The sequence below is a fragment of the Pectinophora gossypiella genome, chromosome 7 (genome assembly GCF_024362695.1).
Source record: "Pectinophora gossypiella chromosome 7, ilPecGoss1.1, whole genome shotgun sequence".
NCBI classification, from domain to species: domain Eukaryota; kingdom Metazoa; phylum Arthropoda; class Insecta; order Lepidoptera; family Gelechiidae; genus Pectinophora; species Pectinophora gossypiella.
Genome location: NC_065410.1, coordinates 10,177,274 through 10,200,937, shown reverse-complemented (window position 1 = coordinate 10,200,937; position 23,664 = coordinate 10,177,274). Strand labels below are relative to the sequence as shown.

General features: G+C 39.5%; 1 protein-coding gene across 2 annotated transcripts; it reads right to left on the bottom strand.

Annotated features, from left to right (window-relative positions):
- Nucleotides 1–1,459: 1,459 nt before the first annotated feature.
- LOC126368053 (protein decapentaplegic) lies at nt 1,460–23,293 on the bottom strand. Of its 2 annotated transcripts, none has more exons than XM_050011922.1 (2): nt 22,758–23,293; nt 1,460–2,759 (listed from the first exon to the last, which is right to left on the bottom strand). In XM_050011922.1, the coding sequence occupies exons 1-2, from the start codon at nt 22,810–22,812 to the stop codon at nt 1,627–1,629; spliced, it is 1,188 nt and encodes a 395-aa protein (XP_049867879.1). In that variant the 5' UTR covers nt 22,813–23,293; the 3' UTR covers nt 1,460–1,626. The 2 variants fall into 2 exon arrangements, with proteins under 2 accessions (XP_049867879.1, XP_049867880.1); XM_050011923.1 differs by lacking the exon at nt 22,758–23,293 and adding an exon at nt 5,366–5,652.
- Between the last annotated feature and the right edge of the window lie 371 nt (nt 23,294–23,664).

Here is a 23,664-nt window from a genome sequence, read left to right as displayed (position 1 = left end):
AGTACCTTATTTTAGGTAGTATTGTTGCCAATAAATCTTATAAGCAGTAGAGTACATAACTCTAAGTGGAATTAACTTGTAATAAAACCTAGTAAGATTTCGAAATAATTGCTGAAACTATATTCTATCTAACTGATAAGCTGCATTATAAATAGTTCGTATCAAATAGATATTTTTAGCTCTTTGGTGTGTAGGTGGCGGTATTGATAACGCTGTAATCCTTTTAGTTCGAAATGTTACTGGTCTATTGAGTATTCTGGGTGCTTATTTAACACTTTAAAGGTCAGAACGTCTAATGACGTTCCGATTCTAAGGTGTCATACTATCTATTATGAACCATCAATGACCCATGGTCTCTGCCCGTGAAAGGATTAAAATAGTTACTGCTTATAAAATTGACACTGGTAATTAGGTCGTGTACTAGGTTCAAGATAAACTATTAAATTCTGATTACTAAATAAAAACAGATCTGAAACTAATGAAAATCTTTGTATATTTTCTATTTAACTTCCTATTTACGAATTATAATCAAGAAAACGCAATAATATTTATTGCGTGGTTTTCTATGACGTCACAGTGTGCTTTTTAATACAAATTCCATAGTACCTACGTCGTGTTTTGACGTTTAGTAAAAAGTGATTGAAGTGAGTAGTAGGAAACTGGCCTATTGTGGTGGTATAGATGGACTTGGTCTCAGATTCGGATTGAAACGAGTACACCTTGACCCAAACTGAAACTTTAAGTTCCCGTAAAACAATCGAAAGATCTCCAACGGCATTTTAATATTTTTCGGCAACCAGCATAGGAGCAGAGCAGCAGGAGTATGGCCCAGTAGATTGTAGATTGAATGTAGTTTGTAGTGCAAGGGTACATAGACTATATGACTGTTTATGCAGTGTCCTATGTCATTGTGTTCTTGTTCTCCAATCTGCAGCGTGTTGCTTCTTGTTGAATCGAGACTCTTTTCCCGAGGGGCGGGGAGGGTGGTGGGGGTGGGAGGGTAAAAGGCGACTGTTTATGTTATTATTGTCTTCATGTATTGAAACGCTAACTGTATAGATGGAATACAATGAGCGTCAGTTGGCTCGCTTCCTAAAGCATAGCACGTTAGACTCGGAATCACCTCATAGATACATTTTGTCAGCTTGTTTGTGTTACGCTGCAGTAGCGTGGTGAGGCGATGACGGGAATTTCAATACAGCGCTGTTGGTTGCAACACTGATTGCTGTCCCACAGGATTACATGCACAACGCGTCCACAACTGTTATCTCAATAACAGTAAGTACACGCTTATCACAATATTTATTGCGAAGATGCGTGTCATTGCAATGAATACATGTCAGTTGCTACTACTCAGATACTTTCAATGAAGTTTTTATTCAAAGATCAATGACTGAGAGTAACTGCACAAAGTGAATTAACGACTTGAATAGACTTTGCAGAAATGAAATTCAAAATATACAAAATTAAATCTTTTATTTTATTATATCATCATCATTTCAATAAAATAATAATTACACGAATATATACACAAATAATGTATGTACAAGAGTCGAGGCCGCTACTATATTTACACTGGGTCCACGAGATATCACTAGGTCCGCACTGGCACCGGGGGGGCGGCTGTCATCGGCAGCCGCAGCCCACCACCATCATGTCCTGATAGTTTTTGAGCACCACATTATTCACTTCGTCCATGTAGAGCATGGAAATGGAGGAGAGCTGCGTAGGCACGCAGCATGCCTTGGGCACGGCGGCCGGGTTCACCGAGTTGACGAGCGTCTGCACGATGGCGTGGTTCGTGCCGTTAAGGTGGTCGGCCAGCGGGAACGGGCAGTCGCCCTGGCAGTAGTACGCGTCGTAGCCGTGCGGCGCCACGATCCAGTCGCTCCAACCCACGTCGGCGAAATCCACGAATAGTGGCCGGCGCTGGCAGATCTCGCGCGCCTCCTTGCGGCGGTGGTGCGCGCGGTGGCCGCGCCGCGCCGCCGCGCGCTTGTTGCGCACCAGCCGCGTCTCACCCGCCTCGCGCGCCGCCCGCGCCCGCGCGTCCTCCGTGTACAGCAGCAGCAGTGGCTGCAGCGCACTCCACGCGCTCTCCTCTTCGCCGATACGTCTTCGCACGCGCACATGCGGCACTCGCGCGTCCTTGTCTGGCGCGCCTTCTTCAATCACTCGCACTAATAGTCCATGATTATGTTGAGGCTCGAGGAGCCAGCGACGCGTGGCGCCAAGCGCGTCCGCCGTGACTATGTCGTCGCCCGGGCGCAACGGCACCGAATCGAGCAGTCGCAGAAGCGGCTCGCTGCGGCCGCGCCTGCCGGGCCGTACTACGTCGTACAGCAGCAGGCGCTGCGCACCCTCTGCGGCCGCGTGCCGATGGAAGGTGACGTCGGCGCCGCGCGCCACCTCGTCTGCGGGCACGGCGCTCAGGTTAAAGTAGAGGCGGAAGCGGTGCTCGTTGGGGAAGCGCGCGTCCACTACGGTGGGCGTGTGGTGGTAGGAGCGCGCCGTGTTGGCGGCGGGCGCGGGCATGGCGCCACGCGCCTCGTACAGCAAGCGCATGGCGCGCGGCACGGGCGGCGGCGGCGCGGCCCGTCGCGCGGGCCGGCGCGGCAGGCCCAGCAGCGCCAGCAGCTGCCGCTCGGCGGCGGCGCGCGTGGCCTCGTCCAGCCGCGCCGCCGCCGCCGCGCACAGCGCCACCAGCGCGCACACCACCGCGCACGCGCACGCCCCACGCATAATTTTCCTCGACCCACCTGAAACGATGGAAAACACATGTTAATGATGTGAACTTAACCTCAGTCCCACACGTATAAATTATACCTACTTAGTAGCTACAAATAGAATGAAAGTGACATTGAAAATAATTAGATTTAATTAACGACTCCTTGATCTTCGAATACGATCATGTCAACCTTGCCGGGTAAACTTCCGGTTTAACTTTATGTAAGTTTGACTAAGTCAACAAATAAATCACACGCGAAGTGAACTAGAATTATCGGTTCTAGAAACTTTAAGACATTACTGAAAAGAATAATAGCGAGAGAACAAAGATGAGGTTCAATGGGTGCCGGTTCCCACGCACGAGGTCGTAGCGCTCCAACTTATTTAATTAATGAATGGGCAAGTGCAAAGTGCTTCTTGGAACCAATATTGTTACAGTGGTCAATAACAGTAGTTAGTCAGTGAATGTGTCAGAGCAGTCTTTATTCCGGCGGTAGTTCATGTAGCAGGACAGAGTGCGCAAGTCGGATTTCCAGGAGACGGGAACATTTCGCACTAGCTGCACCCGACAAAGCTGACATTATATAAAACCGGTAGTGTTTATCTGTTTTCAATGAATGCACCACAATGTAATTATGTTTGATATGTGGATACGACTGATCGCCAGCACGCCTACATAGGTACTCCTATGACACGTGTAGAAACATACCAAACCCGTATCAGTAAACCTTTGCGATGATTACCTAGGCCACATCAACTTATTAAAACATTTTGACACACCTAAATTCAAGAAAAGCTTCTTAAATGGATTCCCAAACGAAAAGTAATCTAATTTCATCGCTAAGCATATTTTAAATGAGCTTAATTATTGGTTAATGCATTAAAAATTGCATAAGTGTGACTGACGCAAATTTATAATTACGTTTTTTTCCAACTTATTCAACACTAATGAGTTATACAAATGTGTGATCATTTTACAATTGTACCTAATAGGTAGTTTTCGTTAATTACAATACCTTTTTATTAATGCAATTAAGTCTTTCGTGTGCAATCTAAATTACTTACTTCCTATGTTTCTTTTCTATGAGCTAATAGGTATTTTAAAAGAATATTGATAATGATGTTAATATTGATTGACTATTAATATACAGGGCAATATTTAATATGGTATTTAAAGTAAGTAATTTATATAAGATACACCTACAAATATAGACAATTAGGTTCCTAGGATACACCATCTGAAGCTTTGAGTTAAAACTTTTGAAAACTAACATATCCTACTTAAGTATATTAGATACTTAGGTATACCCAAGTTCTTGACTATCTCAGTTTCAGTATCACAAATTATTCTTTCAACATCAATCACTCTACATTTTGAAAACAAACGTAAATCAAAACAAACATAATTGAAATGTCTTAGTAAATAAACATTCAAGAGGCAATATGATTTAACTACTGACAATTGGAGATAAATAATGATTGTAAATGGCTCTTGTTTTGTTGTTTTGTACGCATTTGTAGATATATCGATAAAATGTGTCCAGTATTATGCAAATGTATTGTTTATTAGGTATTTTATACTCTAGGAACGTAACACCGGGCGTCGTAATGTACCTAATGAGTACTTGGCGTAGGTACCTACTCATGATTCTTCTGTCATATAAACTACTGCACCTTTAGTTACCTATCTACTGTAGGTATTCTATGTCACTTGCTACTTTGTTTTACAACTTATGTACGAGTACATAACTCTGCTCGACCTATAGGCCTTATCTAGTTTTAGTTAGGTAGGTAGTACTACTAATAACTTCTGCAACTTAGAAAACATTAAGGTAAAAAGACTAAGTTAAACCTCGCATATTACCCATAAAGTAAGCTTTGAGCGTGAATTTCATTTTGAATATCCTATTTACATATCCAAAAGTTGAGCTCTATATTCCCATGTTAGTGATTGCAATTCTAAGTTTATCAAGAACTCTACACATTTATACCTACCAAGTGATTTACAATGTGGAACAACAAGCTTTAATTCAAGTACTTATAATATTCACAAGAAACACAATCACTACCAACTCTACAGCAAACATAATAATGCTAACTCATTTTATCAATAAAACCAGTTTTCGAACTTTTTCACTAACTTCAAAGAAGTGTAAAATTTTCGAAACCCATCAATAAAGTACAGCTATTAAAACCCTCCGTTTATGTTATGAAGTTACATAAACATGCAATACAAACATCCATTTATCGCGCGAACTTTCCAAAACGCCGAGTAAAAGACATCAACGGGATGCGAGGTTTCGGCAACCACCCGATGCCACTCGGAAAAGCGGACAAACGGCCAACTCACTCTAGATACCACTTCATAATGTTTATGTTAATCGAAACTTAACTTGTAATAGAAATTTTGATTATGAAACTCGACGGAACGTCGTAGCAGGTGCGTGAAATTTAATTTGCTTCTCGATGGGAATCTACCTGTATACAAACAGGTCGGTGTCGAATGTATATGTACGTATTTTGTTGTTATAATGTTTTGATCGTTCTAGCACGGTCGACCGGATCACGGCGTACGTATTTCGAAAATAATGCGGTCAAACCAGCCGCAGGCGCACGACCGCTCGCCTCTCTCACTCACCCGAAATTTTAACGCATCCAACGTCGATAGGTGCACAAAATCCGCGATATCGCGAGCGGACGGTCGAGAGTCAACGCTTCGGGAACAAATGGAACCGCACTCGTTCACGATCGAACCGATGGCACATAACAAGAGGGCAGTCTGGTAACATCACTGATGCGCGTGAGTTCGCGGGAGCGGGCGCGCGGCCGGCGGTCGGGCAGTGTGTGCGGTCGAGGGGCGCGCATGGCGTGCTCGCGGCTCGGAGCTCGCGGGCCGAGTGACGCGGAGCAGCGGCCACGCAGCCGCAGACGCGCCCGCGCAGCGCCAGACGCCGCGGCGACAGTGCCCCGCCCCCGCGCACCCGCAGCCCCGCCCAGCCATCCCCGGCTCCCACCCCCGCCCCACAAACACCGACCAACGTGCCTCCATTACCTCCCAAATTCCAACACCTATAATCAACCGGAGCCCTCCGACTACCTCATACAAGAACCCCCCTCATAATTGAAGACTTTTCTGTTTATCGTCATCACTCTTCCTTATTAAAATCCTCACTTTAATAAGGAATAGTTTTTATGGCTTTGTATTGCTTACCTAATTCAGCAAATATCATCATGTTAGTCTAACAGAAAGGTCGTCACCTAAACGTGGGTACTTAGTTCATCTTGTGATGGATTTACCTCTGACTACCTCAATGGGGATATAGTCGTGAGCTTATGATATGTTATTGTTATGTAATTAAGTACATAAATATATATGAATAGATATCTACTTCTCTAAACGCTATCACTTTCTATCTATACAGTATACCTACTTCAATGAGTAGGGATTTAGCTCTACATATCTTTTCATGAAATTAGCTCACCAATCTACACTTTTCTATCAAGCCACATTTCCACAACAAAAATGTTTCAAAAAAAAACTATAAATCTGTTACGCGATTTAAGCTTTCTTTTTTTTTCCATCTCTATTATTAAAAGTGCAGAAGCTTCCATAATTTTCAGTGATAGATACCGATCACTTTAAACTACAAGAGATCAAAAGATATAGAACCGAACCAAGGCACTAAATAAACCTAATCAGTAAAATAATACAAAAACAGAGCATATCTATTTTGTAATTATGTAAATTTTAGCAAAACTGAGTTTAACGATATAACAAAACAAAGCCTTACTCATACCAGGTAATCCGTGAAAGGAACATCGATAAGAAACCTAACAGTTTCACTTATCGATGCCTATTTCTAAGGGTTTCTCCATAATACTTTTGTCGTCAACTTTTTCACGTTCAACAGATAACATTTAGTTCAAACGAATTGTAGAGACACGTCATCTCAAGCAAATGTATAGGAATAAATAAAAGCTCATGCCGTTAACTTTATCGGTGTAGCTCACGTAGGTTCTTCTTCTATCGTGTGGGTTGTGAGGTGAATTACCAACCTCATCAACCCTGGCCCCTGACATGACTCATGTAACGACTACTTACTTACATCAGTAAGTAGTAACGTGCCTTCCGAAGCACGGATCGTCTTACTTTCGGACAACAGGTGATCAGCCTGTAATGTCCTAACCAAAGTGATTTTTGTGATATGTCCCCACCGGGATTCGAACCCGGGGCCTCCGGATCGTGAGCCCAACGCTCAACCACTGGACGTAGGTAGAGTCTATTAAGTCGTCAGTAAGCCTATTTTGTAATTCGGTGGACAACTGAGATCTGTCAAAAATTATCTTTTTATAACTTACTTAATTATCAACGGTAAATTTGTAGTCCGTTTTATTCTAAACTTGACAGTTCAGTTCTCAGTTCTCCACCGAGTTACAGAATAGGTCTACTCTCTGGTCCGCGGAGGTCCATGTTGCTCTATGACTGAAGATCAATTACTGCCATTTTTGGTGTACCTACTTAGTTAACATTCAAAAAATATAGTGACTAACTCTGACAGAAAATTGAATTTTTCTTTTCATCCCTAACTGCAACGGGTGTTGTGGGTTAGAAATGTAACCAAACACGGCTAAAGATGTCCAAACACAGATGGGACCCAGCGTATTACTCAAATGACTGGTCCTAATCGTCTCTACATTCTGATAGTCTGGAAATCCACTTTTAGATTTCAAAGCGCCGATCACTGAGAGAATGAGGAGTAACAGATTGGAGTGGTACGGGCATGTGACGAGGTGGGATGAATGGCATATTAGAAGAAAAATTATGAATATGAATATAAGAGTAAGGAACGACACAAGAAAGTGTGGATGAATTGTGTGAAAGGTAAAAGTCATCATATCATCCAAGCCGCGTCCGGCGACGGCGACTCCTGAATGTCTATCCCAGGTCGATGGCTAGCAAAATCGAACTTTGATTTGAAGGTTCGGCCACATGGCGCACAGAATAACTGGCCAGCAGAATCAAACATATAGTTGGAGGAGGGCTTGTGTCGAGTCTTCCGTATTTGGCGTTTTACGTCAAGATCTTTTAAACGCTTCTTTTCGTACAGTTCCACGTTTTTGTGGACAGTGTAACGCCATTCCGGTCTACGACGAGCTCGCTCCTCCCAACTATCAGGTGGAATATCACAGGCCACAAGGTTGCGCTTGAGCACGTCTTTGTAACGCAGGTATTGCCCGCCCTGCTTTCGTTTCCCGCTAGAAAGCTCGGAATAGAAAAAGGTAAAAGTATTGAGATGACGACTAACACAGATGCATGGAAGAAGAGTAAATGTTGTGCCGACCGTACTTAGAGTAGTATATTGGGCAGGAGGAGAGAGATAATTGTTCCAACATTAAATTATGAAACATCTTGGGCCAATAGCGGGAGTAGCTGCAGGTACTTTATTGATGACTTATGGCTCTACTCACACTGATAGGAATACGGGATTGACATAACAAATAACATTCAATGTTTCAAGGATTTTAAATAACATACAATAACCGATGAAATACTTTTCAGGACACCAAAATAGGAATGTAACTTTTCTCTTTTCAGACAGGTCTGTTAATAAAAGCATTTCCAATTCGTTTATAGATTCAGGGAAATCGATCCAATTGTCGCAATTGTAAGTGGAAAGAAGACATCAGCTAATCCTAATTAGCTGTCCTAATGGTCATTCCAATTTGAGTCCCTCACTGCCAAACTTTAACCTGAGTCTACCAATCTAAGGCAAAACATCAGAATAATTTATTTTAAACTTTTAGAACGAGCTATTGCCAGTATAATAGTAGAGATGAAGTATATTGAAGACTTGTCAAGTTTATTTCTAAAGAACCTAAAAACTAAAATGCATAGAAAAATGTGCACGTAACATTATTTTCATTCCTTCCCTACGCACCTGTGGTTATGACAGCAGAGATATAAACACGCGAGGTGAGTGACACAGAGGTGGAACAATCCTTCCACCTCACCTGGACATTTTTATTTTGATATCACTAAGCGGACACTGTAAACTACCACATTTTTAACGCCATCATTGTTTTATCTGCCTACAGCTGCTCAGTAACATCTGTCGAAGCTGCATGAATAAGCGCCGCTACGGTCTGAAGCAAAGCAATATCAACATTGAAATGAAGCAATCTGTTTTATGCAAAGTAACTACTTGTTTGCAGTTGAGACGAAATTAGGTATTAAAACTAATAGCAACAGCCGAGTTTCAGGTCAATATCGCTCGCTGTTCCATTTTCAAGTTTAACCGTATTCACGTGACCTGTTTTAATTTGTTATAGGAACAGAACAACAGTGTAATGAAAAGTGAATACCACTCGCTTCAAAAGATGTTGGCTTGCCGCCAGAACTTATAAAAACACCATCAAGAGAGGTGTTCAAAGATAAAATCCAATCCTAATTATTTGAAGCTCGCATACATCAAGTTGAAATTACTGCGATCTTGCTACCGTGTGTTGGCTACCGGAGCCGTTACGCGCGAATAAAAAAACTGTTCTTGTTTTTTTTTTCGCTTTTTTTGGCGCGTGTCTCTCGCAAGCCGTTATCCACGAGGTGTTGGTGGCAGCGAAAGTTAGACCTCGCTCGGCATTTTATAAGTACCAGTTCTTTTGGAAAATCTACACTCTTGACAGCCACATGCAATCATAATATGGTGGATTGTTGAGTTGTTAAATGATATTGCCGCGAAGAATGACAATGAACTTTGGCATCTACAGAATTTCTAACTAAATGATTGGTTAAAACCTCTAGGTGGTTTATTTTTAAATTCGCTTTTTCTATCGTTAAGAAAGTAATTTGACAACCGCTTAAAAAAAACTAAAGCTAAAACTAAAGCTGCTTCAAGAATAGTAAAATAATGCTTTTTCATGTAAAAGTAAATGAGGTGATAAATGCATTTGTTATCTCTTGCATGTGTAAATTTTGTTAAACCAACTCTAACAGGTTAATGAAGCGCGATTCGTTAGAAGCAACTCGAGATTGTTTTCAACAAGATTGGTACGTGGTTGCACGTTGGGGCGTTGGGCAAACGACAGACAGAAAAGGCAGTCATCGAAAGGACTGGTGGACAAGGAGACCGAGTAAGCAAAAAGACTCCATGTGTCCGCGGTGAAGTTTTCTTGGCGGCGTCATCATTTTCTTGTTTTCCTTGTCTTCTTTTCTCGCGTTGATTTTGTCCGCCAGTCTTCGCCTGACGTCTGACAGTCGAGAGTATGAGCCGGAGCCACGCCGTCTACCACCCACGGACGCGTCCTGCTTGACTCACCAATTCCCCCGTAATTAGTCCATTAGCACGCACGCACCGCACAAATGCTCAATTAGATCAACGACCGACGGAGCCGATTACGTCCTCCGTTCTCGTAAAGGATGCTCGCTACAATTGACAGCAAACTCCTCGCTTTGAGGAACTCTAGTCTTTGTTTTGGTAGATTGTAGACTGATACGTCTTAAAGAGGGTTTTTAAAAGGTGATGTTATTTAATTGGTAATAATTGAGTGTACCTAGCTCAAGTCGGTGATACTGCGTTAGGTAGAGACACTGTTTGTAAGAAAGACCGGTCTTATCTACAAAATGTTATTTTAATAAAAATGAAGTCCATAGTTAGTAAAACCACATATTATTTTTCGGGTCATCTCAGGCAAAACTACAATTAAAGAAAATAATGTAAGTATGCAGGTTAAGAATTCCATGCAAGGGAGGTGCAGAAACGTCTCTCACGCACAACAGCTGACGTACTTTGAATATCTCACAGATATTTAATACTAGGAAGGCGACTAATTAGTGGCACATAACACGCGCGACTTTGCTTCGAATTTCTACAAATTAAGATTCAATTTCACTTCCCTTTAATCAGGGCTTCGCAACGATACAATTTTCTACTCTACCTTTTCGTAAATAAGGTTTGTATTCGAGTTTTAAGAGATACGACTGCATGTTAAGGTTCCGATTGCATTGGCAGAAGTACGAAAGTGCTGATCGCGAGATAGTCCGTATCGGATTGAAGGTCAACTGATGCACGCTACGAGATTCAAAAGTAAACATAAACAGTATTGTACTATTTACAACATTATTTCATGCGATGCCTTCTAATCACATGAGCAGCTTAGACGCATTGTGCTGAGCACAGCTGGGTTAAAAACGCCACATTGAAGCAATTCATCTATTTTTTTTATAATGTGACCTTTTTGCTCCCAGACCTCCTAAATCAGAAGAAATATGACGGGACCATGCGGTCCACTGCGTATTGGTAGAAACGTATTCTTTTACCTTTTCAATTTAGATTAACAAGAAATCAACATATCAGAAGATCAGTATGTATACAAACATTTCGTGATGACATAATATTTTTAATGAGGTACTTTCCAGGCGCAATAAAATACAGATAGCGCTGTTCAGATTTTACGTGATAATTACCTATTTTTTAATTGCTCGGAGTACAATTATTCAAAAACAAATATACTTAATATCAAATAATGTTTTCTCTCTAACACTCTACGCATAACAGTAAACAGTTAGCTCAATATAATCACGTGCTGGACGTAAGCGTGCCTAGGTAATTTGTCATTAGTCTAACACACTGCCTCACACCTACCAATTAAATCTATTAAGATTCTCTTCTAGGAATCATTGGTTCTACCGTTAGTAAGGTACACCTACATAGAGTTACGTACTAGCTAAAAATCTATTTGGCTTAAAGCAAGTAAAAGCTAGTAATATGTACATGTTTCAAATGTGCAAACTACACCCTTTCTACACTACCATTCGAAAAAAAAATTTCGTCCTCAGTTTATGTCCTCTAGATGGCTCCACATTTTACTTAGCGTAACGTCACATAGCCTATAACCACCGGGCAATTACAGCGCTTCTAGTGACATTTCATTTGTTAAATTCTGACAAGTGGTTTAGAAGTTACAGTGGAACAGAAATGAATATATACATAGCGGTCAAACACATAACCCTCCTTTTTGTTTCGCCACAGCCGGGTATAAAGTAATAAGTGTCTTATTAGAATTTCATTAAATCCTGCCTGACCTATTCCTGGAGCTACCATTTCTACCATTACCTACCATTATTAATCATACCAGTCTATATCACCGTCTACTCGACATGAGGAAAAACTCTAATGACAATAACAGGTCAGTTACATTTCTTATGGCGGAAATCAAACTCCGCACGCAACACTGATAGAGCCGGGGGCCTGTTGTATTTCCTAATGTTTATAGTCCTAAAGTCGATTTTCCGAACATCATTTTCCTAATATTTAATTGTACTAATGTTCGATCATCCTAAATATTGATTATCCTACCGTAATACTTGTCCTAATATTCTTTAGTTCTAATATTAATGTCCCTAAAGTTTGAAATTCCGAATTTTTCATTCCCTATATGATCTATTTGTCATATTTTGGTTAGTTGTGACCATCGAGGCCCGAAGGGCCAAGAGGCGGCGGTGAAGATTTGTTTCGTAACGACAGCAGTCACGGGTGCGAGCGAAGCGAGCACGGAAATTCGCGGCACCCCGACACTGTAGATATAGGTTACGAAGGCTGTATGGCAGGGGGCGAGCAAAGCGAGCCCCCTGCCATATAGCCGAGTGGGTTAGGTTACTTGTGACCATCGAGGCCCGAAGGGCCGAGAGGCGGCGGTGAAGGTTCTCTATTGTATTCCCTAAAATTTCTTATCCTACTTTTTATTTTCCTTCACATTTTATTTAGGACTATACATTTTAGGAATATAAACGATTGTAACTATGGACATTAGGGCTTACCATCATTAGGATGAAAAAAAAAATAGGGCAATGAACACTAGGAGTTAACAAAATTGGACTAGGATCATTAGGACATTCGATACTTAGGACTAAAATGTGAAGGAAAATAAAAAGTAGGATAAGAAATTTTAGGGAATACAATAGAGAACCGATAGAGCCAAGTATTTTATGTCTATTTTTGCTATAAATTACCAGTACTTAGCTAACTATGTAGGATTTGTTTAATGTTAAAAATAGTCTACTTTTAAATTTGCTATCTAAATAATGGTGCTAATTCCTGCAGACGCTATCTAATTTTATTTTAAGTTATACCTGTCATTTTCTTATCCGTTGAAAAAGAAAGGGACGGGTAATCGCCAGGCATAAAATTTATGGAATACACGTCAATTTTAAACAGAAATCTAAAACAACCGTCTAAAAAATTTAGAGACAGCACGTCAAACGGATTCCACACCAGCGAGATGCCTATTTTATTCAAACTGGTTATTCATTCATTTTAAAATTAACTTATTGACAATCATCGTCCCTTTCCTTTTCGGCGGATAAGAAAATGACAGATATAACTTAAAATAAAATTAGGTGTCTGCAGTAATCGGGGCCAATATATTCTGAATTTGTGAGGGACGAAAATAAAAGCAGAATGTTCTATTCCGCTTGTCCCTGGCACATGAGATACTCGAATACGGAGTATTAACTGGCGGCCTATGTAATGTGATGTACCAATGAGGGAGTTTCCAGGCTACGTTCCCCAAAAATAATATAGATGGCGCTGTCCAAATTTAACGTGATAATTACCTATTTTCTCATTACTAGGGTACTTACATAATTATTCAAAAATACAATGGCCCAAGCATATACTTATCAAAATAATTGTTTCTTGATATTTGAATAAGATTATGTATAGAATTATGTTGCTACCTACTTACATTGCTTCTCTTTATAATGATCACAATAATAATAAGTGGAAGATGTGTTGTGCCTGTGTGCAATAAAAAGGGTCTACATTTATACCCAAAAACAAAGATAAAAGATGCATATATTTGTTTAAAAAGGTGCAGAATCATTTATCCAACGTCCGTCCGTAACGTCATAGATAAACTTTTTGAAGGTCAATTTAACGTTTTTGAATCTACGTCATTTCGCAAGGTGTTATGGCCGAGGAGAAGAAATGACAAGAAACTGCAACAGCTCGCCAGTAGCGCTGTACTCAACCATAGGGTCTGGCTAAAAATCAGCGTCGTACTGCCTCCGATGTGGCTCGATGTGACTTCAGCCTCGGCTGATACCCTTATTGCTCGCTAGTACCCTTTTTAGTTTTAAGACTTAGGTACATTTCAAATTTTAATATTAAGAAGTTAATGTAACATCTTAAACCTGAATAAATATTTCATCTATCTACCTATCTAACCCAAGAGATATCACCGCCATTAGTTTCCTCACGCACGTTAAATCGTTTGTCCCGGTTACTACTTACTGATGTAAGTTAGTAATCGTTACATGAGCGTTGGCAAGGACCTTTGGCGGCTCAATAGTAACTCTAACACCAGGGTTGAAGGGCTCACAACCCACACGACAGAAGAACAGTTTACTCGACGTAATGTTGAGGATAACGCGTTTCCTACATCTTAAGTCACCTCCTGTGATATCCACAGGAAGACGAGTCATACTATTCTATTTCAGTACTAATGACATTATAATATGACTAGTGACTATGTACCGGTACCTCAAATGACACCGGTCAACAAGAGATACAATAATTCCTTGTTAATCTCTATTAGCACTAATTCGCAACAATTAGATTATTAAGCCATGTAATATCTTCTCCGACACCTATTGTTCAACCTGTAATCAGCATTGTCGTAACGTTATTTACGACAGCTAAGCAATCTTTGTGTTGATGAGAGAATGATGAGTTGACTTCGTTTGCAGGATTGTGTCATTAATACATACATAGTATGAAAGGAAGCATAGGCTCACCGTGCCTACCCCTTACATAGAGGCGTAATGCGTTGGTTGGGTAATGTGTTGTTATTAAAGGAATTCTGCCCAATGTATTTCAAAAACCAAAAGTATCGACTTGTCTTATTTTTTGAGTTGATTGAGGGGAGGCCTGTGCCCAGCAGTGGGAGGTTATAGGCTGTTTGTGTTATTATTTATATGTAATGTAAATAACTTAAAAAAATGATTTAAATATTCAATTCATTATGGAAAAATGTGAGTATTAATAAAATATCATGCGAATATTAAACATATTTTTGTAATAAGTAGAAAACTTTCGAAATCTATTTCAAAATGTGACGCTAGAAGATTCGCTTTAGTGTCCACGACGTCACTGCGTTTAAATAATAAATAATTCTATAAAAAATAAATTAAAACACGCTTTTAAATGAAATGGCATCATCATCAAACTGGTCAGGGAAACGAGTTAAATGATCTCACTGATAATAAGACTAGTGTATTCGATACCGTTGACCAGTTCCATCGTACAATTCTTTGATTTATCAACCGTTTTTTGGGATCATTCTACATTATGAACAAATACATAAATAGTTTGTAGCTCTAACATGCATTTACGCACAATAATGTGCCGTTCCTGAAAGTAAAATGGTGTAAAAGTTATATAAAAAGAGCTTTATTACATCGCCTTTGTCAGATGAAATCAGAGTACGGGAAACCAGAACAATATAGAAAAAAGCTATTAAGTCTAGCTAGATAACCCATTCCCCTGACATTTCAAGCCGCGTGTTTACAAAACTGCCTAAATATGTCCCACTGCTGAATATAGGTTTCCCGTCAACCAACCAAAGGGAAAATTTCTTCTGTAGTAGAGGCAAAAAACACGAAAGCATCTAAAACCTTCTTACTTACATTACGTAATACGTAACTCATGCCTTTAATCCCTACTGGGGTGAGTAGAGAGCTACAAGTCGACGTAAAACAAAATTGTAAAAATTGATATATTTTATTTAGACTGTGTAGGGACAAGTTACCTAACCTGAAAGAATTGTCAGGCAACAAGTTTCATCCGACCGCTATGTCTGAAATGATAAACGTGTTATGGAGATGACGTAAGATACAAATACTAAAACGTAACTTTGCAACTTGGACGATTATGGTTCTGTCCAAACCGGCAGGGATTACGGGCATTACCATTGGAAGGTCATCCAATAGCATTTTTGATCTTGTGGTAGGTACCTAATGCAAAATACTTATCAATAATTTTGTAGTAAGGTTTTTGACGTGACTTATTGTAGATTTGCCGCAGGTGGTATTAACTACTTGGCGGGCCAACAGGCCTGAGGGTGCCCAGTTGACCGCGAACCTTGTGGCTCAGGGCGTCGTATGAGAGGAAGAATATTTGAAAGATTTGTAGTAAGAGAGACGCCACACGAGACCCAGGAGTTGTCGATTCGTTGCGTCGTCGTAGTAGTATGTATCGAGTGCAATACGATGGATATCCATATAACATACGATGCATCGTGTTCATGTTGTCGTGATTTATATAAAAAAAAAAACGTAAAAAGAAAACCACGTAAACGCTATTTTGAAAAATCACTTTCTGATGTGAGTTTCTTCAAGAAAACCTCGTTGTTTTTAATTAATTTATATCCGGGTAAAAATTGAGACCACATTTTTTTTGTAATGATTATCACGTGCTCAGTGGTGAAGGAAAACGTCGTGAGGAAACCCACATTGCCGACGCATTTTCGGAGGTATGTGACCTAAGCTGTACTGGGCTGGTTTTCCCTTCGCGGGTTGGAAGCTCAGACAGGCAGTCGCTTCTGTAAAAAACCTGACCTGTTAAATCTTCAGTTTAGTTAGGCGGACCTTGTGCAAAAATGGGGACACGTCCAAATGTGTTTTTTTAAAAGGCGCTTACGTGGTATTGCCTATAAGGCGACGATATGTGGAACGAAGGCGACACAGCTTTTTTTTAACGTGATTTATTGTAGATTTGCCGCAGATCCCATTAACTACTTGGCCGAACAAATGGGGAGCGCTGAAGGCTGTCACCCGGTACAACATTTAAGACAACAGGCCTGAGAGAAATATTTAAGAAAAATATTTGAAAGGATTTAATCGACCCTAACGGGTCGATAGCGATAAGCGCTGATCGAGAGAAATCGTCGGCCACCCCGGCGGGGTCGGTATCGGGGTAAGGCGACACAGCGTCACCGCTTATGGCGCTTACAGACCAACAACGATGATGTCCATGATGTCGTCGACACAAGGCGGTGACGTCATCGACACAGAGCGATTGCGCCATCGACATGATGGTGTCCACGCTATCCAGAACGAGTGCTCTCATTCTTATCTCAAAAGCATAGAATAGGGAATAATACTACGTTAAAACTAAGTGTCAAGCATTGATGTATAATTATGATACTATTGTCAAGTATAATTATTGTAAGTACTTAATAAAAAAATTGAAGATACATTATAGAGTAATTTGCGAATTCTTATCTTGAATGACAGGGAAACTCACATTGTACTAATACGCCTCAACCTTGGCAAACTAGTTATGCTAAAACATACCTAATATCATGTTCATAAATAATATCCATATTCCACCACCTCTATATTTTTACAGAAATTTTAAATTTAAAAAAGTAGCATTTACATCAATCTTATGACCGTAAGCCGTAAATCCTAGAGCAGTAGATAGTTTTTTGACGTGACTTATTGTAGGTTCGTTCAAATGGTATTCGCTCTTTAATACGGAGGAATAGAGCAAGTAATCAGACTGAGACTTGCAGCCACTTTTGGCGTGGTAACATAAATGTGACGAACTGTGTACCTACCATACTAGATTATGAGAACATGTCTGAAAAAACATGCAAGAAGATTTCTACGACTTTAGGATGAGTAAGAGCATTTCCATTTTTTATTATTACAGACAAATTAAAAAATATCTAACGCAAATCAAGACCCATCTGCGCAGTTCTGCCTATTTATAGGTCGTTGTCTTATGTCGATACTATGTTGATTGCTTTATTCAAATTTTTTTTTCACCTTTTATCTTAGAACAGTCATTGGACTATTTACTCGTGCCAAGTTAAATATCACCGCATTCCTCTTCGCCTTTGAGATAAGGTTCTAATAAGATCACCTATTTCTTTTTTATTCATAACTTCCCATTTTTTCTCATTCTCTTTAAATTTTAACATAGTTGAATTCAAATTAGGTGTCTAATGAATTATGGATCGTTCGTTAGCCTTAGTAACTGATCTGGTTAATGTTGGTTCCGTTTATTTATGATCTTTAACGCCTAAATATTTGAGTATACAGGTCACTAAATGTCTCTCCGTATATACTTACCAATAAATTAATAATTTAGCTACCTATCTATATCAATTTATGTATCAAAATATCGCATAAAGCTATCAAAAGTGACCTTGTGTCAAAGATTATTAGATCTGTTTATATTAATGACCTCTAGTATTAAAAGTCACAAGAGATTTGGTCGTTATCATATCAAGTATACCTATACCTACTAGGCAATAGGCATTTAACTGCGAGCGTGCCGAAATTTATTATTTTTTGTATTTTGCTAAAATCAACTTGCTTTAAAACTAGTAAAAGTCACTGAAAAATTTATAAAGTAGATGTAAAGTTCTCAAAAAAAGGTGAACCTGTTTTATTTTTTATTATTAATTTTAATATTTTATAAATTTACGAACTTTAGATGCTAAAATAAAGAGAAAAAGATTATTCTGTTTTGTCATGACATAGATTGAATGTGGACAAAAAATATTCTGTGTATTTAGAATCGCGTTCTTAGAACCACGAAATTGCCTACATTTATTTTTTTATCTCTCGGCCTCGAACCTGCTTCACGTTAATGACTCCTAACGTAGGTACAAAACTACAAAGTTATAAAAAATTTAAAATCACATTCAAAATCAATTTGATAAGTACCTTTGTCGTCGCTTTGCAATTTGCGGTTACCCAGGTCAAAGGACCTCCTGCAATTAGCTTCGCGTCTTAAAAATATTAAAATAGATTAGATAACAAATATGCTAGGAGACAAAACCATCACCGTTTTCCTCTTTTGGCACAAAAAGTGCTCATACCAACCTATGTCTAGCTGTTTCTCGTGGCTTTCTAATTATGTAACGGGCAACGAAACGTAGTGTTCCGTCGGCCTTAACAGTTTTAATTGTGAAACGCAGCATGAGACTTAATCATTTATTTAAATTACTCGGCTGTATCGAACGGTGGCTGGGGTCTATCGGACCGGTTCGCACACACAAGGCCTTCACACACACTTGCACACCACTCCGCCACTATAAACTTCTATAACTTGACCCGTCATATGACTGCAGCCCGCACCTGTTGACTACAACTTGCTTGCAGGAAGTAGATGGTAAGTAACGAAGCCGAAACGTCAGAGTTCACAGTAAAGTGGTGGGGTAGTAGAAGCACGTTTGCCATACAACGAGGTCCGAACCTGCCGAGAACTCGTATTGATGTGTCTTGCGACAAAGTCCAGCCTCAAAGGGCTCTATTCTATCAGGTTTGCGTCAATAAGGTGATAACAGTAAGTATCGCTCGCCGAGCCTTGTAGAGCTGTTTCGCGAATTTGTTGCTCGACCACCGACAAAATAGAGGCAAGCAGACAACTGGTTTATTTAATAGTAAGTAATATCTGTGAAACTTTACTATCTTGTTTACGATGAGAAGGTTACGCGCTAAGTTCAAAAAAGCTCAATACATATTTCTACATCTCATAAGAATTCTAACATTCCAGCCATTGATCCAGTCAAATGCGGTATATCTGTTGTTGATTTCTTGAAATATGAATATTAGAAATCTACCTACCTTGAAATAATAGATTATTTATGACTTTTTTATAAAATCTTATCTATAAATGTAATAAAAGTAAAAAATCTAGTTGTTTATTTGATTTTAATTACATCAATCAATTATTTTATTGTTTTGGTAGTTTTTCTAAGAATGGAGTTTTACGCAATCCTAAATGGTAGGTATCATTTATGTAAAATTTACGTAGTAGTAATTAACTTACGTACGATAGAACTGGTTTAAAACTGTATCTACTTAAGAAAAAAATTTTGCAAATGCCATAAAACAACGAAGTACTTAAGTAAATAATTAGAACAAAAATCTTACTTTTTTGTAAAGAGTCACACACGATGCCAATTTTTTGGATGTGTTTTACATTAAAACAATTCAAAACAAGAACAACATCGGTTATATCATACGTCTAAGATCATGATCCTGGCACAAAATATTATAAGTAATAAAAAAATTAGGGAAGTTTTGTGTAAAATGGATGGATAGTATAAAAAAATAAATGAATCAATAGTAGACAGTAGGCTCGAAAAAGGGCGGCGTCAACGAAGGCACCGAACCGTGGTGGAGGCCTTGTCTCCACGGTTCGATGCCCACCAATCCAGCCTTGCTATTTCACTAATTATCGTTCGAAGCATTTTGCTTCTTTATTATTTATTTATTTACAACTGTGTTCACAAAAATGGCATAGTCAAATAGAGCCTGTAATGTCTATACAGGCGGTCTTAATTCACCTTATTATAACCTCAAGAATTATGCACTTAATGTAATTTGTGTACTTCTTATCGTGTCGATGGCAAACTAAATAGTATCGGCCCAAAACTTGGCAACAAGTATGGCGTTATCTGCAGCGCTCATCAGATCCTCCTACGTGCAGGAATCGCGAAGGTATCAATTAGGTACTTTCCTCTTCTCTCGTGTGGGTTGTGAGATCAATGACCGACGTCATCAATCCTGGTGTCAGGGTTACTATTGAGCCGCCATACTGGCCCCTGACATAACTCATGTAACGACTACAAAAAGTACCAGGGACCGACTGAGGCAAGGAGCATCTTACTTTCGGACAGTCGGGTGATCTGATCATCCTATAATGTCCTAACCAAACTGGGTATCACACAGTGGTGTTTGTGATATGTTCCCGGAATTGAAGAACCCGGGAACTCCGGTTCGTGAGCCTGGCCCGTGAACGCTCAGCCCTTGCACCACGGAAGCCGTTATAAAGATGATAAGGATTCGGGTTCTAATCCCAGTCCCGAATTTGATGTTTTGAATTTGTGTAATTTGAACAGTTATTTATTTGTAAGTTAGGTAATTTAGTTGGCTACAGATTTATCTTCTGACGACATTAAGCTTCTGCCTACCCTGGTATTCATTGCTTACCAACTGTTTACAAAACCATGAATCCTATGCGAATAAATGATTTGATTATGATTTGATTTTTGTATTTACAACCAGAAAGCGTGTGATGAACTAATTTTGTTTTTTTTTAGGATCGAATTCCACGCGGACCGTCTTGCGGACAGAAAGCTAGTAAGCATTTAGGTAATAATTCATGATGTAATCCCCTAAATGAATATCATAGATACATTTTTAGTTGAGCCTTTTCTATAATCTCCTCTTCTATCGTGAGAGTTGTGACTTGTGAGGTGAAACACCAACCTCATCAACCCTAGTGTCATGACATGACTCAAATTATAATTATGTACCTACTTACCTAGATAGTTTGTTTAGTTTTAATTCTTTGTAAGTACTTACTTAATTGTTTGGAATTAGCTTTAAGTATTTGTCTAAAATTTTTATGTCATTAATTATTATTTATCTTTAATATCTATCTTATTTGCTCATTATTAAGACACCTAAAAATATTATTAAGGTACTTGTTTTCTGTTGATGTCGTTAATAAAATAAAACATACATTGATAGACTGCTACACGTAGGAGTCCAGTCCATACCCCTTCATATTATCAGTGGGGACGTCTGTCTGGTATATATTTAGAACTAAGGTACTTAGAGGTACTTTTATTTACTTGTGCTTTCTGTTTATTCCTTTATGATTTATATATTAACTATTATTTTATCAATAAACGTACTCGATGATAATAATATGTTTCATAATAGTTATAAATTGACCTGTTAGCACGTCATACTTATGTTTAGCGTTATCAAAGTCGCGCCAGTACAATCTAATGTAATAATTCAGTTTACTGGTTGTGTATTGACAGTTAGTGCACATTGTTCACTCTCAATCAGCTGTGCCTTTGTCCTCAACATTATATTAATTAGCCTAAGTCTCTTTAGTTATAACTTATACCTAATTAGCCCCAGGAAGGTATACTATTACGTCATCAGTACCAAAGCTCGGTAAACAAACTTATTTTAGTAAATACCTACCTATTGATTCGATTACTCAAACGTCACAATTTTATCAGTAGCCAGTTTAAATAGGGCGTGTTTACGTTTTATGTTTTAATAGATATAACTATGTATTTAATTTTATCTATCAGTTCTGAGAATTTGCGTAAATTGAGCAACGATTACACTTGTAAACTGGCTATAGGTACCTACCTACATAGATCTTTCTTAACATTTCATATGTTTGTTTAAAAACAATGTTTCCAAATCATAACATAGACTGTTCCTAGTAACTCATTGTTGTTTTTACAGACTTTACCCAATTCACGTGTATTTACATTAATTTTATTTTAGTTTATTTGGGAAACAAACAGTTGTGTTTTATAACAGAGAGAATTGTAATTTACCTACTAACTTCTTTCAAAACAAGCCGAAAATAGATTTTTTCTAGTTTCAAGTGTAGAAGTCTGGCTGAACCAAATCAAACTACCTATAAAAGCTTTCAAAATATTGACACCGAGATGGTATTTCATTTTGATTATTTATCTTCAAGTTTCAATAAAAAAGTAAGTAAGTTTTTTTCTTTGTGACTTATTGTAGATTTGCCGCAGATGGCATTAACTACTCGGCCGGACAAATGGGGAGAGCTGAGTGCTCTCACTTACACATTCGATTGTACAAAGAAAGCATACCTATACTTAATAGGTAAAGCATGTGCTTACTTAATAAGTACTAAATATTACTTAGAAGATTCATAAAAATAGTTGTGATTGTTTGTAGTGAACTTAGTAACGATTCCTAATTTTAAATAATCCTTCTTCGTCTTCATCTCTATCATCATCTTCAGAAGTAGTAGCAGTAAGTATAAATGTTTTTAGACGCTTATTAGAATAGCTTTTATAAGAAGGTAGGTAATGTAATTAATGCCTTGTTAATGCCTTAATACGTAGCACGTAGATATAGATAGGTAAGTAGGTATGTTTTCAAAAATAGATGGTGTAAAGTGCAGCAACAGCTTACCAACTGATACCAACATAGCAGGAGAAATTACCTGTTTGGGTGCACAGAAGTTGAGCATCGAAACAGGTACAGTGGAAGTATCTCATCGCCTGTCCCTGCGGGGTGCGGACATCAGGGGAGCGCTAGCGGCGGCTCAGCAGAGGACAGCGGGCAGGCTGGCGGGCTGGCTACGGCGGCGCGGCGCCGGCTGCGGCCACGGCGGACGTCGGGCGCGGATCGAAAGTTCGACGCGAGAACGAGCGCGCATATATGTAAATATCGGCACATTTACAGGCGAAAGGGTTCACCAGAGCGGCGCACTAACGCAGCGTTGCGCGGGAACCAGTCCGGCGAGATTCCTACGGCGTCCGATAGAAAAATGTCGAATGGACTTCGGGTCCATCACTCGGCGCGGGTGTGTGGTGCGCGACGCGGCCGCCGCTCGACTGCCTCCCTCCTCTCGCCGCACCACTGCTGGTATATTTATCGCTTAATTATTGAACTCGTCTGTGTAACAATTACGAGGAGTAGCGGCGGTGGCTGGAGCGGAGGCGGCGCTGCGGCTGGTGCGCGGGCGCGGCGCGGCGCTCCCGCGTCTGCGCCGGCCGCTGTTGCGTCACGCGCCGCTGCCGACACCCGCCGCCGCACGCGCAGCCTTCAGATTTTATCTCGGACCCACCAGCCAATCCACTGCTCACCTGTTATTCATATTCACATTAACCTCCAACTTACATCACTTAGCGATATCTTCCTGTGTTGTATTTCCGCGGTATGTTCATCATGCATCACGCCATAGAACATAACATACTTTAAATCAAATGTACCTACTGGATATGCCTACTTACCTTTAAATGGATTAAATTGTTGTGGCTAAAGTAAAAACACTTAACCAAAATAGGTTTAAAGATACATTTCAAAGACAGAACTTATGCATTTAATCAATCTACCCATAATATAAT

Excerpts from the sequence above, each read along its gene's own strand:
- LOC126368053 (XM_050011922.1), bottom strand. The coding sequence starts at position 22,812 with ATGAGATACTTCCACTGTACCTGTTTCGATGCTCAACTTCTGTGCACC. Across the intron at positions 2,760-22,757 it reads ACTTCTGTGCACCCAAACAG|GTGGGTCGAGGAAAATTATG; the intron begins GTAATTTCTCCT and ends CCATCGTTTCAG.